The following is a 17,023-nucleotide window of genomic DNA, read 5'->3' on the forward strand; positions in this document are numbered from 1 at the left end:
CATTCTGGAAAATTGGATTATAGTAAATTGTGATTGAGAAATGTGAGCGGGAAGCCCATTAGTGTACCGGTCTTTTAAAAGTTTAGAGTTGAAATATCACTGACCCTCGTGTTATGTGTATGCTATTATGTCAAATGGACACAACAAAAATTAAGTTTTCTCCCAGTCTAGTAGGGTTTGCTCCCTGGTTCACACTTCGGAGAAAGTTGCAAAATGATTATTTTGTCACCATTTTAGTCCAAGAATAGGTGTGTATCCTGTGGGATGCTTATGCTCTCACTGGAATCACAAAGTGTACAAAACGTTGGCAAATACCATTAGGTCATTCAGACCAGACAGGTCCGAAGTAGGTATGGATTCTAGGGGGGACCAAATATTTTCCCTGATCTTTCTACTTGATGGTTGATCCAATGAAAGGAATGTCCTTAAATGGATTGCTACCTATTTCTAATTTTTTAAATAAAATATCAGATGCTGATTAATCTCAGACCAAGCCTCCTAAGTATGCACCGCTACTCCTGCATTTTTAAACTTCACATGTAGGACCTCTTTCAAAATCTTAAAGGCTTGCACCTTAGCTGATCTTGTTAATTGATTTTCGTGGTCTATAATTTCCTCCAAATTATTAATTTCCATGCTTCAGTTTCTGTGTTTCTCAATGTGCTTAGTTAGCCCCGCAGGAACACATTTAGCAAAATATTGCAGATTTTAGAAAAATATTAATTTCGAGCTGGGTATGCTGAAACCAATTTGTGCAAATTACTAACAGACTTGCTTGTGCTTTACTTAGTTCCCTGTGCTCCAGGTGGTATCACAGTTTCAGAGGAGGACCCCAGCACCCTCTCCGTGTCCTGGTCTGACGTGCTGCTCGAGGACTATTTTGTTGTATTTGTGAAAAGTGATGACGGACTGGAGGTGAACTGCAACACATCACTGACACATTGTACTTTCCCAGCGGAATGTGGATTCACCTATTTCATCACTGTCTTTGCATACAACAGGGCCGGGCAGAGTCCACTAGGCGACGTGTATAATTACACCACTGGTAAGTAAACGAAAGGGATGTAATCTGTAGTTGCCCATTATCTGCAAGGATACATTGCCAGCCTCCATAGCACATAGAGGGCTCTGGATGTTTACCTGAACCTTAGGTAAATGAGGTGATGGACTGAGGGGCAGATTTATACTCAGTATGCGCCGAAATTGCGTATTTGTTTTTTGACACTAATTCAGCGCAAACCTAACTCCATATTTATGTTTTGACGTTAGACACGTCTAACATCAAAATATAGGAGTTTGCACCATTTTTTGAATGCGTGCACCTACCTTGCATCAATGGGATGCAAGGTAGGCATTCCCATCTGATAAACTATGCTATCCTCATAGCCCCATATTTATCCCGTGCTAAAATGACGCACAGGTGGGAGGAGGGGCCAAATAATGGTGCAAAGCTTACTTTGCACCATTATTTAATGCCTAGTTAAGACCAGGCGTTAGGGGAACTGTGGACCCATTTCCATGGTTAAACACCATGGAATGGGTCCACAGGTGCCCCCCCGTAGATTGGAATGGCGAAGAGTGAAGTAGAGTGTTGTAGACTTGAGTGGCCCAGAGTGTCGTGTATTGGAGTGGCACAGTATGAAACTGCGCAGAGTGGCATACACTGGGGTGGCATAGAGCAGAGTGGACTGGTGTAGAGTGTACTGGCATAGAGTGTTATAGAGTATAGTGGCAAAGACTGCAGTGGCATACAATGCAGCATCGTAGAATGCAGTGGCATAGATTAGAGTGGTGCATAGTAGAGTGATGTGGCACAGAGTGAACTGGCACAGAGTAAAGTGGCACAGAGTGCAGAGGCATACAGTGCAGTGGTGTAGAGTGCAGTGTCATAAAGTGCAGTGGCATAGAGTGGTATAGAACGGAGTGTCGTAAGTTGAGTGATGCAGAAGCCAGTGGCATAGACTAGAGTCAAATGTCATAGAGTGCAGTGGCGTAGAGTGCAGAGGAGGATCAAGTGCCATAGAGTGTAGTGACATGGAGTGGTGCAGAGTAGAGTAGCATAGAGTGGTGCAGAGTAGGGTATAGTGCCATAGAGTGAAGTGGTGTAGACTGGAGTAGAGAGATGTAGATAGCAGTGGTGTACAGTATGGTGATGTAGAGTAGAGTGTAGTTGTGTAGAGTGCAGCTGTGTAGAGTGCATTGGCACTGAGGGGCTCATTCCGAGTCCGGCGGGCGGCGGGCACCGCCCGCCGGGCGGAAACCGCCCAAAGACCGCGGGGGTCATTTTGACTTTCCCGCTGGGCCGGCGGGCGATCTCCAGAAGATCGCCCGCCGGCCCAGCGGGAAAGCCCCTGCAACGAGGAAGCCGGCTCCGAATGGAGCCGGCGGAGTTGCAGGGGTGCAACGGGTGCAGTAGCACCCGTCGCGATTTTCACTGTCTGCATAGCAGACAGTGAAAATCATGGTGGGGCCCTGTTAGGGGGCCCCTGCACTGCCCATGCCAGTGGCATGGGCAGTGCAGGGGCCCCCAGGGGCTCCACGACACCCGTTCCCGCCATCCTGTTCCTGGAGGGTTTTACCGCCAGGAACAGGCTGGCGGGAAGGGGGTCGGAATCCCCATGGCGGCGCTGCAAGCAGCGCCGCCATGGAGGATTCCCTGGGCCAGGGGAAAACCGGCAGGAAACCGCCGGTTCCCCTTTTCTGACCGCGGCTTTACCGCCGCGGTCAGAATGGCCCTGGAAGCACCGCCAGCCTGTTGGCGGTGCTTCCGTGGTCCCCGGCCCTGGCAGTCATGGACCGCCAGGGTCGGAATGACCCCCTGAGTGTATTGGTTAAGAGTAGAGTGGCGTAGAGTGCAATAGCATCGAGTAGCTTAGAGTGCAGTGGCATACTGTAGATCGATTCATAGTAGAGTGAAGTGGCATAGAGTAGAGTGGTGCAGGGCAGAATACAGTTGCGTAGAGAAGCATAGAGTTTAATGGTGTAGAGTAAAGTGGTGAAGAGTGCACTGGCATATAGTGCAGTGATGCAGAGTACATTAGAGTGGTGTACAGTGTATTGTTATAGAATGCAGGGACATAGAGTTGAGTGTTACAGATTAAAGTGCATTGGCGTAGAGTGTATAGTCCTAGAGTGCAGTGGTGTAGAGTGTAGTCTTGCAGAATGGTGTAGAGTACAGTGGAGTAGAGTGGAGTTGTGCAGAGTAGATTGGTGTGGCCTAGACTGGAGCGGTATACAGTGAAGTGGCAAAGAGTGCAGTGGTACAGAGTGAAATGGTGAAGAGTGCAGTGATGTGGAGTGGTGCAGATTAGAGTGGAGTGGCGTAGTGTGGAGTATTCATAGTGTGTTAACGCACTGCCATTACAAACAACACATTTTCAATTGTATTTGACAATTATGTTTGCACAGACATACATTTTGCTAATAAAACTATACAGTGCACAAACGGAAATGTGTGGAAATTGCATCACCTACTGTAATGATTTGTTTTGATCATATTAAAGTATTTGTTTCCCACACACTTCAAAAAGAACAAAAATATGCTTAATTTGTGTTCCTAATTGTAATACGTTCTGAAATAATTACACAGTTCATTTAAATGTTGTCGTGTGCTAGGAAAAAAAAAACCTTCCTACCCCCAGTATCCAGCAAAAGTATCACATAAATCTTCTCACTTTTAAGTGAGAAAAAAAAGTAAACAAGCACCCTTGAAAGACAGCGCCTGACATTCTACCTTGGTCTTTGAATGCACAGCAAGTGTGACAAGATAAAAACAAGAATTAGAGGTCTGTTTACAGAAAGGGAGCACTCAGAAGGATACTGTAAATGAGGTTTGGGGAAGGTTCAAACCCAGGCTGGACAGCCTATAACAAATAAAGCAGACAAATGGAAAGCAAAAAAATGTAAGTTACAAATTACAAAGCCAATGGCAAGCAACCGGCAGAATGCATCCCTATGTCAACTTTCTGAATGTCCCCAAGATGTCTTTAGCAAACCAGACACCTATGCTGTCTGGTGGGCTGCAACCTAATAACCATTTGAGAGGGAGTCTTGAGGGATAGATGGTGGAGCGAGTAGGGAAGAGGGATTAAAAAGTAAACACCTCTGAGAGGCAGCAGCAACAGGGAGTGTGAAGGAGCAACAGAGAAGCTAGGTGAGTAAAAAAATAAAAAAGGTGAACAGGATGGGAGGATCATTGAATCAACAGTATGGCAATTAAAAACTAAATATCACAGAGCATCCCCAGCAACAGGGAGCATAAGAAAGCAATGGAAGTAGGAGCTTGGTTAAATAATTCAATTCTGACCGAAAGCGAGGGACAAGGGAAGCAAGAGAAGAACTTAGCAGGCGCAAAATGTAAAGTGGGGTAGGCAGATCTGAAGAGAAAGCAGCATATGGGGGTCAGAGTATGAAAACACATACACTCCCGTGGAGTGCTGAAGGAAAAGAAAAAAAGCAGTCTCCTAAATGTGAGCAGTGGAAAGGTAAAGTCATCTAATCATTACGATGGTAAAGAAACTAGGCTCCAGAGGAGGGAGAAACATAAGAAGAGGAAGAAAAGCCATCAAATAAAATGCAAGCAAACGGCAAGCAATGAGCTGACCTAAATTTCACGGGGTTTGGACAAAATTATTGTGAAGATAAGTTTCTATGGGAAAACAAAGTTCTACCATACTTAACTGCACACCTACATACGTCGAACATATATGTATCTTCAAGGTACATAGATGTGGAGTTAAGAACAGTAAATCTGTACTTACCTATGTGCACTTAGTACTCAATATTTTGACACATCTGTCCATGCAATAATTTTGCAATCAATATTCTATCAGACCTCCAGTCTCGCAGTTAAGTATTGGTAGTGTCCACGATAGGTCTTCTACAACAGATGGCTAAAAGGTGCCTGTATGCCTGACCTAAAAATGCCCTTGGGATGGGCATTGAAGGGATCCATACCCTATGTTTCAAAACAGGCTTTCCTAGGTGCTCAAAAGGGCCCAAGGGGATGTCCTATGAACAACTAAGACCCAGGCACAAGACATGCTCCGAAATATTTATAACGGCCGTGGCATACAGCTATCCAACAAAAAAACACATCCCCTTTGAGAATCAACAAACTGTGATTTATCTTAATGTAGCGCAAATATGTAAAGCCATATATGTACTATTTTTATTTATACATCTACAGGGACATTATAGTTAGGTTCTGAATATATATATATTATATATATATATGTGCATATATATATATATAAATATATATATATATATAGAGAGAGAGAGAGAAAGAGAGAGAGATTTAACTGTTTATGCGGTTGAAGCTAACTTGGACTTATTGTGTTTAACGTTTAGCACCTTGTTGCCCTGGAGACGTGAGTCCAGCGTATGTATCCGGTGACACTCTCGAGATTGTCTGGTCTCCTGTCCGAGGTGCTGAAATGTACGAAACCAAAGCCGTGTTTGGATCCAACGTAATACTCTGTAATGACACGTCAACTGTATGCGCTCTCTCTGCATTAGAGTGCGACACCAAGTACGCCATCACAGTGTACTCCTTCAGCGAAATCCTGGGCAGCAACACCTCATGCCCATCGAGATACGTGACAACAGGTACAATTGTTATGCAGTGTGTCATCATGAATTTGCTGAACGATACTGTCTGGTATCTATATAGCTTAAACTTTAAAAAAGAGTCTGTTAGTGATGCTAAGTCAACAGATCTGCAAACACTCTTTCTGCCAAGACACAAGCATTTAGTGATATGTACAAATTGGCCTTGTTAGTATTCTGAACCACTATTGGACCTGCACTTCAATAACTGGCTCAAATGTGCATGCATGCACCTGCACTGCAGGAACAAGCATTGTCCATGTGACTCAGAGTACAAGAGATTTTTAGTGCATGCCCCAATGGTATTCTGATCTGTATGACCATCGAAGGCATCATGGCAGACAGCCCACAGAAACTGTACTTCAGGAAAGGGGGTTCTTTAACATATTGGATTATACATTTGCACAAATAAAGTGGTTTGAAATCAAAGGCGACTAAAGAAAATAATGTGTGCCCACCCACACAAGCTTTTTTGGGTTTTGCCTAAAATCATTTCTGTTAGAAGTTGAACTTTTTTCCTAACTCCAACAGTATCAACAGGGCATTGGGCCATTGTCAGATGCATGAGTAAATATGCAGTTAAAGCTCACTTAGGGTCTAAAAGGCTTGCTAAGGTAAGGCGATCAATGGGGTGGAGGACCAGGTATCATACCCGAAGGAGTTCAAGAAATAGACCATGGAAGAATAGGTATTATCTTACCTTGATCACTGGCATGTCTTATTCAGTCAGGAGCTGATAAGAAATAACTAGGGAGCCGCATGGACGTCACTTAGGGGTCGCCAGAGGTCGCAGCTGCGACCCCGAACTTGCTCCTTGCGACCCCTGGCCTCAAATGTGTCACAAGCAGTGCCAGGAACACAGGGGCAGCTCGTCCTTATGGACGTTGCTTGTGGCCCTTACTTGCTTATCTTCAGTCAGTTTTTTTATTACACAAATAGCGAATAATATGTTATTCACTATTAGTGTAATAAAAAATTAATATAACCCTCCTTGGGAGCTGAGGTAAGTAAAATGTTGTGTGCATGCTTGTGGGGGAGTGTGCTTATGTAAAGACAGCGTATCTGTGACTGAATGTATGTTTGTGCAAGCATATGTGTGAGTGAAAGTAAAGATGAAATGGTGTGTTATGTCACTTCCGCTACCCCTGGCATTTGGGTGATTTGACGTCCATGGGGGGCCGATGGAAAGTGATTCCTGCATCAGACCCTACCTGCTTCTCCGAAGCATGTGTTTTGTTAAAGCACTGATGTGCATCACACATTATAATGGAGACAGGGTGATACTTTTGTGGTATCTAATTAGAGATGGCGTTCTAGCAAAAGTGTCTTATCCATATATTTTGGACAAGTACAACAATGACTTAATTTTGCAGTTAGGTCGTGGTAGGACAAAAGGTGCGCTAGTAATTCCACTGGATTCAGAGAAAAGATAGTCTTGTGGATTTTGGATGTGTTAACATTTGTTAGAAGACAGTGTTGAATGTCAAATAGGAAACCCTCTATTGAAACATGGATTTAAGATCTTGTTTCTTTAGGTGGGTTGGAGCAGGCATCTTACTGAAACAGGAAAGTAATACTAAAATGTTTGATGATGTTTGATTCTATGGTTACTCGTAATATGAAATTTTGATTGGAGGAGTTTTACTCGTTAAATCGTACATACCCTCTGCCGCTCATTTCTTTGCTGTTTTTCCCATAACCCTCCTAATCTTTCTCTTGTAATGATTTCTATCTGTAAACGTTGATTTGAAAAGAAGAAACATCCCTGTGTGACAGACTGTTGTGAAACTAATGGTAACTGATATGACTGTAGAATTGTATCAACACTTTATTATTTGACTATAATATTCTGGTCTTAATGTAGATACTGTAACTAACAAAGAGGTTTTTCATAAAAATGTTTTAAAAATAAAATTTCAATGCACAGTCTCTCATCCCTTTTTATGCAATTCCACTGCTTGATTTTCCTAGATCATTTTATACACATACATGTGTTTTAAATAATGTATTGTGTTACCTCTTTTAGCCCCTTGCAGTCCTGAAGTATTAAATATTACAATGATTGATAAATCCAGCTTTGATGTCTACTGGGAGTCGTCGAGCAATGATGATGTCACATATCTTGTGACTGCCAAAGGGGATGAAGGAACGTGGAACTGCACCAGCTCTGGAATCTCCTGCACACTGGCTGGTCTCCCATGTGGATGCATGTTTGTGGTGCATGTTGCGGCAAGTTCCCCATCAGGACTGAGTTTACCCAGCTACGCTGTGCCTTTAGAAACAGGTGTGTGAGCATTGTCAATCTATGAAGCAATCTGTTGCGACACAATAGATACAAATGCATTCTTGTAAAGTCCAAATCTCCAGGAAGAAGCAATAGAACTCCATAGGACAATATGTTTTGGGTCTACAATATCATTCCTGAAGCAAGACCTTCAGAATCACAATTCAGTGATATTAATGAAATGGTTAATCAAAGTGGTCAAGCAAAGGTTATGAGGTTTTAGCTGCATGTCAGGAGTATGCTGAAACAGTAAAGATTTTCCAAGATATTTTTTGTTTCCACAATATATTTAATCAAGAGCATTTATGCATTAGACAAGAGTCTAGAAATAAACCTTGTACCATAGTCAAGAGAGCCTGATTGAGTCTCTGATCAGACATAGTTTTCAGCGTCTTTCCTGGGAATTAATGAGGAGCTGTGAAACAAGTTCTATTGAGGTTTTAGGGCACCTAGGTTGGACTTTGAGGTGTAAAAACACAATGAATCTGTTCCAGGATATTGCTGATCGCTGCAGTCTATTTATTAGTATTCACCATTCTCAAGCTTCTCAGACTTCCCCCAAATACTTCTGAAGTTTGCGCCCTAAACAAACCAGTTGACATTAAGCCACACTGTTCTTTTCTATAAAGCTTCACACATCCCCTCAGCCATGAAAATATATATGTCCAGTTTGATGATCCCCTCTTCTTCCTTCTCTGGCCCATAGGAGAACCGGTGCTTATCCCCTGGTCATTACCTCTAGCGAGGCTTGGCCAGCCTTCAAAGTTTCTCAACACTTTTTTTCACGTCAAAAGTACACTTTAATATTAGACACCTCTCAAACTCTTGTAGACAAAACTCTCTCTAACCTTCACTACCACAAAATCCTATGACCATTAAGCCAACTGCAGCCTTTGATCTACCTCTGACAAAATCAAAGTGCATGTTGTTGCCATCAGCCATACCTTCAAAGATAGGACAAATATGTAAGGTGAACTCTTAACGTGCCTTAAAACAGATGAAAGGTAGCAATTGGATCAGTTTGCTGATTAATCCATTAAGCGTTTTGGTATTATACTTTTTTTACACCTGGTCAGCTGATAACATTGCTCCATGGATGATAGCAAGTCATATCATCTGCTGAAACTAATGAATGAGCTAATGAGTTTTCTAAAAGTGGGGTTGAACTAGCTATTCCATCATTGCTCTGTTGATCAGGATTTACTGTTTTTAATGTAAATCCTGCTTATTTGGGTCACCTGGTCTCAGCAACATTTCATTTATATATTGTAGCGCCGTGGGCCTGACACTAACTGTCTAATAACTGTAAACCCTTGCTCCTGTAAGAAGCCATCAAACCCCATACTATCAGCTACAAGGCTATCTATTTCTGAGGTCCTCTGAACATTAAACATGCTGTGTGGCATTGATCTATGCTATGTAGACTTTCTATTGTGTGATTATGACCTTGTGAAGCACTTAGTGACCTCTTAATGCTACTGTCAGTAACCTTTGTTTTTGGTGTGATGTTCTTATTTTAAACGTGCATTCTCCTACCTGCTACAGAACAACCACAGGCCCAGATGCTTTTCTGGGGTGTCTAAAACTAACAGTGCTTTTCCTTTCCCGCTATAGCTCCGTGCTGCCCTACTAATCTGCAAGCAGTTCAAGTTACCCAGGCCATGACCAATGTCAGCTGGTCAACTGCGTTGGGGGCTCAGACCTACACCACAATGCTGGAATCGTCAAAAGGCCAGGCTAAGTGCACCACCCTCCAGAACCACTGCCTTCTGGGCTGTATCACCTGTAGCAGCAACTACTCCGTGTCGTTGGAAGCCATCAGCGAAACAGGGCTGAAGTCAGTGTGCACGTACCAAGGCTACTCCTCCAGTAAGAAGAGGGAAGCTAAGTCCACGTGCTGTGTACCCTTTTGTGTTTCTTTAATGGAGGCTGAATGTTAAACAACGTTCTTTGGAATTTTTCATCTCAACTGATAATATATTTAGGTGTCTTCATCTGCCACGTATTACATAATTAATGATGTATACAGAACATTAGACCATGAGGCACACTGTTGGGGCGCTGGGATGACCAAAATGTGTTACCATTTGTAGACAAGAGTGAATCATGTGCTACTCCATGATGCGCAGGCATGTTCTTTGTGTACACATGTGCTCTACTACAAGCCCATTGCATGCAAGCTCGCTGTCAGGGCAATTTGTGAATGACAGTACATCAGTGATTAAAAGTCACACAGGAATTTCTAGGCAGTTCTGCAATTTTCACACCGAATTATTTGCTCTCTTTGAATATGCTGGGAGGAAATAGAGATGCAGACATGATTTGATATTTCTGTGACCTTTGTTAAAATAATAATTAATCCAAAAAGTTTTGAGAGACTATTACATTGGTCTAATACAAAACAAACGTAATAGGACTTTTTTTTTATATGTCACCACCCTACAGAGTAAAATATTTTCTCTTTAGTGGGAATATTTTATTCTACTTTTTGTGCTTATAAGGTGCATTCAATAAAGAATTCAAGAATGGCAATTGAATGGTGTAGATTAAAATATAATCAAACAATCATGAACGAGACTGTCGAGTGAGGAAGAAGAGGAGGAGGTTAAGAAGCACACCTGTAGAGGGAGACAACAGGAGCTAAAGCAGGGGAGTGGTGGGAGAAGAAGGAGGAGGAAATCCTAAGGCTGATGGGGGAAAAGAAGCAAAATGAAATTGAGAGCCTGGGAGGCGGCGGTTGGTGAGTTGAATTGGAACGTAAAAAGTAAATTACATCCACTTTTGTAAAGTGAAGAAAGTTAAAAGGCAGTGGGGATGAGTCCAATGATACACTTAAACGTGATTTAAGGAAAGGAACCAAGAAGACAAATAGTAGATCGGGAACCAGAACAGAAAGACATTGAGGAGAGGTATGGGCGAGACAAAGGGCGTGAACAAGAAGTTGGTTAAAGGAGTTAAGCAGTGGGACTAAGTAATAAACAGGGGGGGAGCAAGCGGAATTAAAAATCAGTTACCCAAAAGAGAGAAGATAAGAACGGTAACAATATTTCATAGCAAGGAAAGTCAAGAAGGGGGGAATTAGAAAGTAGAATATAATGCTAAAATCAGAAAGTGTGTTTGGCACAGAACATGTGAATTGAGAAGAAGAAAAGGGTAACACTCGAGGCCCTAATTGCTCGTGAAAGTAGAGAGAGGAGCAGATAGCCACAGGAGGAGGACAGTCATGAGGAGAGATAGCAGAACAAAATGGAGTATCAGTTTTAGGAGGTTTAAGATGAAGAGAGTGAGAAAACATCCAATCCCGGACAGGCCAAGATAGAAATGGCATCATTAAATTTCATAAGAATACAAATAAGTAGATACCTGAAAAGCTTTCAACATAGAGTTAACAGATAGGATCCAAAAAGAGATAAATGAACCAAGGGGGCTGTTGGAGACCCAAAAGAAAGCAAGGCAAAGAACATAGAAGAATCTAATAGCGGAGAGGAAAAGAGTTAGAATAAGCAACGTGTGAGGAGCAACCAGAAACAGGGTAAAAATCGCTACCAGCACCTCATGCTGACCCTCTTGATCTTCAGGTCTGTTTAGCATACAGATCCCCCTAACATTTCAGGGTGTTTTCTTTATTATATTGATTCTCTTTTCCACCATTTCTGATAATGGTAGAACATAAACCAACCAGTTCCGCCATCAAGACAAAGATTTTGAAATCAAAATAAAACCCACAAAGTGAAAACAAGTGTAATTATTTTGACAGCATTTCACCAATAGCAATACAGGGTTCCCATCAAATATATTAAATATTGAAGAACATCTGCAATCCTTTATGGGATATGTTATTATTGCTTTCCCATGTCTAGCTAAACATGTTCTCTTCACCCAGAGGGTCAGCACAGCATATTAGGACTATTAGGCGGTATATATGAGATTGAGTTATAATTCTGGGACAGACGGCAGAAATCGTTAGGGCCAGTTTGCCTTTGGTACATTCTGTATGCTCCATAACGTAAACATGGTTTCCATTTCTTCACCAGATTGTCTTATTCTTCTTCTGTTTTCAAGGTGCTTGCTGCCCCATGGGTGTGAGGATATACAGACTTTCCAGTAATGGAATACGAGTGAGCTGGCGGGCCTCTGCCGAGCAAGTCCAGTACAATGCAGATCTTTCTGGATCAAAAGGCAATTTCACATGCTCTCCCAGCCTCGGTTCAAGCTACTGTGATGTCACAAATGTAGCTTGTGGGGACGTATACACCGTGGTAGTCGCACCAATAGATGACGATGGTTTGAAGCTTACGTTCTGTCCTAAAAGGACATATTCAGGTAACAAAACATTTATGGAATATTATGTTTGATAGAACGTGTGATGTACTGACTCCCACCCCCACCATTTTGTTTTCTTTTGCTTTTGCTTTTTTCTTTTGCTTATGCTATGATATGATATCCTGTTTAATAATCTCATATTGGCGTATGATTACTACCTACTATTTCCCAACATACTTATTTTCCTTCATTTGTACATTAATTGTATTGTACCACCTCACTCCACTTGCTACTCAGAGTTGCCTAAAGTTCCTGATCACAGACAGTCCTCAATGTTGTCCTCATGATTGTTTTCCTTATTATCCTTGATCGGAAAAAACCTTTTCCTCATCAACCATGGCCATCTTCTTCCTCCCCTTTCCTTCTTCAGAATGCTTGAGAAGCTTGTCTTTAACATGTTGCCCACCTTTCCACCACCAATTTATTTACCTTCTCGAGACAGATGGTTCCCAAGTCTTGAACTTTCTCACCACAACTGGGCCTACTGAACCTTCTTGACCGATGTGCTACCCTTGATATGGTTGCCCAGAAATCTCAACCATGTCTAGTCTTGGTTTCACACGCACATTGCTTTCCTGTTTCACCTCCTACAGAGACAACTATTTCTACTGAAGGTAATACAACCTCTCTGGCTGTAGGACAGTGGTTCCCAACAGGGACCCCTTAGGGTCCGCAAAGCCTCCTCTGGGGGTCCGTGACTCCTTACAAAATTAAATATTGACAGATTAATAAAGTGTATATAAATGAATTTGAAAATTTAAAACACACTGTAAATGTTGAGAAATTTGAAATTGGAGGCTACAAATTAAATTAGTATCCTCAAATTGATTTGTGGGAGCAGTGCAGGTGCATCAAAGAGAATATAGTATGCTTGATGTGTGGCTTTGATTTAATTTAGGCAAGCTCCAACCTTCCTATTAAAATAAAAAATAAAAAAAATGAAATGTATATTTGTTTGTAAATAAAATGTTATCGTTTGTGTATGTGTTTGACGGAATACTTGTTTCTGTATTTTTTGTATATTGTTTTGCAGTCAAATCATTGACAATGTTTAGGTCAGGCTCCCCGGCTTCCAGTATTGACTCAGTGGGGGGTCCCCAGATTTCAATAATGATTCAAGGGGGTCCCTTGATTCCAGTCATGTTAAAATGGGGGTCCATAGAAGTCAAAAGGTTGAGAACCACTGCTCTAGGCCATTCTCTCTACCAGTTGACTTCACTCATGGCTCTGGTTTAACCCTTTTCTTTTGACTCTGCTCCCTTATCCTTTAACCTACATTAACTTTTCCTACTAGTTTCTGATGACACTCAAATTGCCTTCTGCTGTCCTTCCTTTATTCAGGAGTGTAACATAAGCTCCTGCAGCTCCTACAGCACAGGTTGCCCCAAACCTTCTGGGGTCCCCATTCAGCCCAAGGCCGATCAATATCTGTCAATATGGGAGTCTCCAGTGCCTCCACCACATTATGCCAGGAAGATGCCCCATCATTTTGCATTATCCACTGCCTTTGTTATATATCTACAGCAACAAATGACTAAGTCCTTCACTGCTGTCTGTCACTGAATGGAACTGCATACCTTATACTGAATCTTTCAAAACAGAAACCATATAACTTCATACACTGAAAGCTCAAAGCAGAACACAGCTCCCATACCAACTCCACGAACCCAGTCTCCTCAAGTAAAGATATGAGGTTCTACTTTGGCAGTGATATCCACTTGCATCAACACAACAGGCAAAGTCACTAATTTCCATCTACGCAACACCCCAGCAATCTTTCCTTATCTCACACTTCACTATGCTTAAACCCCAATCAACACCATGAAGCAAACCCTTAGTAAATGCTTACTTGTCTGTCTTCAAGGCTATTACGTCTTAACAATGGAAAAGTTCCTCTACTATTCCTTTATGACCATTTTTACCCTCTTCTGCTTTAGCCTCACAACCCTTTCCTGAGAGTAGTCTGGCTGGGACTCATTTATGTAGAAAGTCTCCACCCATATTTCAGATTCAGCCGATTTCCTATTCTTTCCACCGTCCTCAAACCATCCCAACAGTTGTTTTTCAAAATATTGTTAGAAAAAATATCTCTGACAGAAATGTTGTATCCTAACACAATTTTCAAAAATACGGCCCCATTGGATGTAAAGGTTATATTGTTATAAACAATGTTTAGGCACAATACTTCTGTCAGACAATATATTGATTTCAGTATTCTGGTACTATACCCGTCAAGCCAACCAGACTTCACTACCAGAGAAACCCTTTAACCATTTACAAATCTACTCCGTTACCCTCCTTGTAATAAGGTTCTGAAACACACTGCCTGTTCACTTGCCACTGTATAGGTTTCTGCCCACCTCACAAGTAGTCCATAAGAACCACTGACCACCTCACAAGTGGCCCACAAGAACCACATTTTTCTATGCAACTCAAGCAACCACACTCATCAGCACTGACAATGACCATTATTCCTCATGTTTCTAGCGTGTTATGGATTAACATGGGTTAAATATTTTGCTCTATATTGTTCCATTTCCCTTGCCCAGTGGTTCCCAAACTTTTTAGACCCGCGGCTCCCTTGACCGATTGGCCATTGGCTGTGGTTCCCTGTCATGTCACTTTTGACGGGTGGGGGGATGTAAGCCAGGATTCGGGAGCACTTCCATTTTTCTTCCTAAAAAATAATTGGGCTGAAGCTGATAAAGGGCTTCTGCGATAGGGGCTTGTCTTTAGTGACTTGGAGAATGCACTGCCAGTAATCTGCTGCTGCAGGCCAGTGAACAACATTTTTGTCACGCTCTTTCTGCCTGCCATAATGCTTTCTCCTTGATCCTGGCAAGTAAAAAAAAAAAAAAAAAAGCACATTAGCATTTTTGATCTCAGATCTTCCAGCACCACACTTGGAAGTCCCATATATGACAATAGACCTGATTCAGGCCTCAAGGGGAGAAATACATTCTCCAGATTCTTTTTTTTTAATCTCCCACTTTCCTCTTAAATGTTGACATTTTAGTAATTTCATGATTATCCTCTTTTCTTGAGTAGCTGCAGAACACGGACAGAAGTAACACTATCATTGTCCTGATTGGGCCTGACCCTGCCTAAATGGACATGCTCTTTATTTATTAGGCAAGACGTCATGTGCTGGTCCAAACCAATCCAGACGCTGACAGCTGTGGCTTCCATAACATCCCCACATGGCATTCCCACATGGCTTACTCAGGGCTGCAAATGCGCATTACAAAACCCTAATAAGTTTGAATTTTGCACTGTGATTCTTTCTTTTTCATACTACCGTAGAGCTCTATTCCAAACATAACATCTTTAGAATGGAGCCGTATGGTAGTATGAAAGAGAAAGAATCGCAGTGCTAACAGTGCTTAATTTGAGCCAGCGCTTTCCGCAGGGCTTAATTTGAGCAGGTGGTTTCTGGTTTTCTGCATCAGACATTTAGTAAGAGCAAAAGATACATATGGGAAACGTGGAGAAGAGAAAAACTAAAAAGCATCACAAAGGGAGAAAGTAGAAAGCTGCATGAGTGAGCTGAAGGAGTAGGGAGTGGCTGTAAATGGATTAAAGAGGCCCGAGAAGGCTCGCACATTTAAATGCAGCATCCGCTTGTTTGAAAAGAGAGCTTTGAGCTCCATCACATTTTTATCTACAAATTAAGCACTGGGTTTCCAGTGGGGGGGCACGGCACTTATTTCTAAGGACTGGCACTTAAGCCAGTATTTATGAAAAGTTTGTGCCACATTTGCATTATTTTTTTACGCAAAAGGAGCGCAAACTTACAAAATATTATTATATTTTGTGAGTTTGCGCTGCTTTTGCATAAAAAAATTACGCAAATGTGGCACAAACGTTTCATAAATATGGGCCTTGGTTTTCTGCATCAGGCATTTACTGTAAGCAAAGGCACATATGGGAAAGATGAAGGAAGAGAAGGACCGAAAAGCTCCACATTTGGAGAAAGATGCAAGAGTGAACTGAAGGGGCAGGGAGAGGCTGTAAATGGATTGAAGAGGCCTAAAATGGCTTTAGGATTACTGCTGCCTCACTGTTCTGTGAATGCATATTTAACTGCAGCAGCCACGTGTTTCAGAGGATAGCTTTCAGGGATGTTTTCATTTATAAATAATTAAACATTGAGTGGAAACAAATCAAACTTGATGGGTTTTACAATTTACTATGTAACACTGCAAAACCCTAACAAGTTTGATTTATTTCCACTGTGATTCTTTCTTTTTCATACTACTATTGGGCTCCATTCTAAACGTAACTTGTCTTTAGAATGGAGCCGTACAGTAGTTTGAAACAGAAAGAATTGCAGTGCAGATAAATCAAACTCGTTAGGTTTTTGCAATGTCACCATGTCTATTGTAAAATCCATCAACTTTGGTTTGTTTCCACTGCAAGTCTTTCTCTGTCATACTACCATGCAGCTTTGTTAGTTGTACCAAGAGACTCTCAGTGGAAACAAGTCAAACTTGATGGGTTTTACAACTTACAACATAACCATGCAAAACCCTAACAAGTTCGATTTATTTCCACTGTGAGGCCCTACGGTAGTCTGAAAATGAAAGCATTTCAGTGTTCCCTAGAAGTGTGCGGCGCCTCTGGTGAGTTCTGATGGCGCACCAGGGAGCCACGGCGCACACTTTGGGAAACACTGCCCTTGCCTATTGCACACAGCTTCCACACCAGAGTTGCACATTTTATGCACATTTTGTGCCTTTATCATACTAATTACAAGACCCACTGATATGTACAATATTCTATTGACATAAACTGTTTTTCAGCTAA

General features: G+C 41.9%; 1 protein-coding gene across 1 annotated transcript in view; it reads left to right on the forward strand.

Moving 5' to 3' along the window:
- Positions 1-17,023, forward strand: part of FNDC7 (fibronectin type III domain containing 7) — a 50,643-nt gene that overhangs the window by 10,250 nt on the left and 23,370 nt on the right. Inside the window, exons 4-8 of the mRNA XM_069232400.1 lie at positions 791-1,045; positions 5,353-5,610; positions 7,637-7,894; positions 9,509-9,763; positions 11,957-12,217. Coding sequence (XP_069088501.1) covers positions 791-1,045; positions 5,353-5,610; positions 7,637-7,894; positions 9,509-9,763; positions 11,957-12,217 — 1,287 coding nt within the window. The remainder of the gene's footprint in view (positions 1-790; positions 1,046-5,352; positions 5,611-7,636; positions 7,895-9,508; positions 9,764-11,956; positions 12,218-17,023) is intronic.

The sequence above is a fragment of the Pleurodeles waltl genome, chromosome 4_2 (genome assembly GCF_031143425.1).
Source record: "Pleurodeles waltl isolate 20211129_DDA chromosome 4_2, aPleWal1.hap1.20221129, whole genome shotgun sequence".
Lineage (NCBI taxonomy): Eukaryota > Metazoa > Chordata > Amphibia > Caudata > Salamandridae > Pleurodeles > Pleurodeles waltl.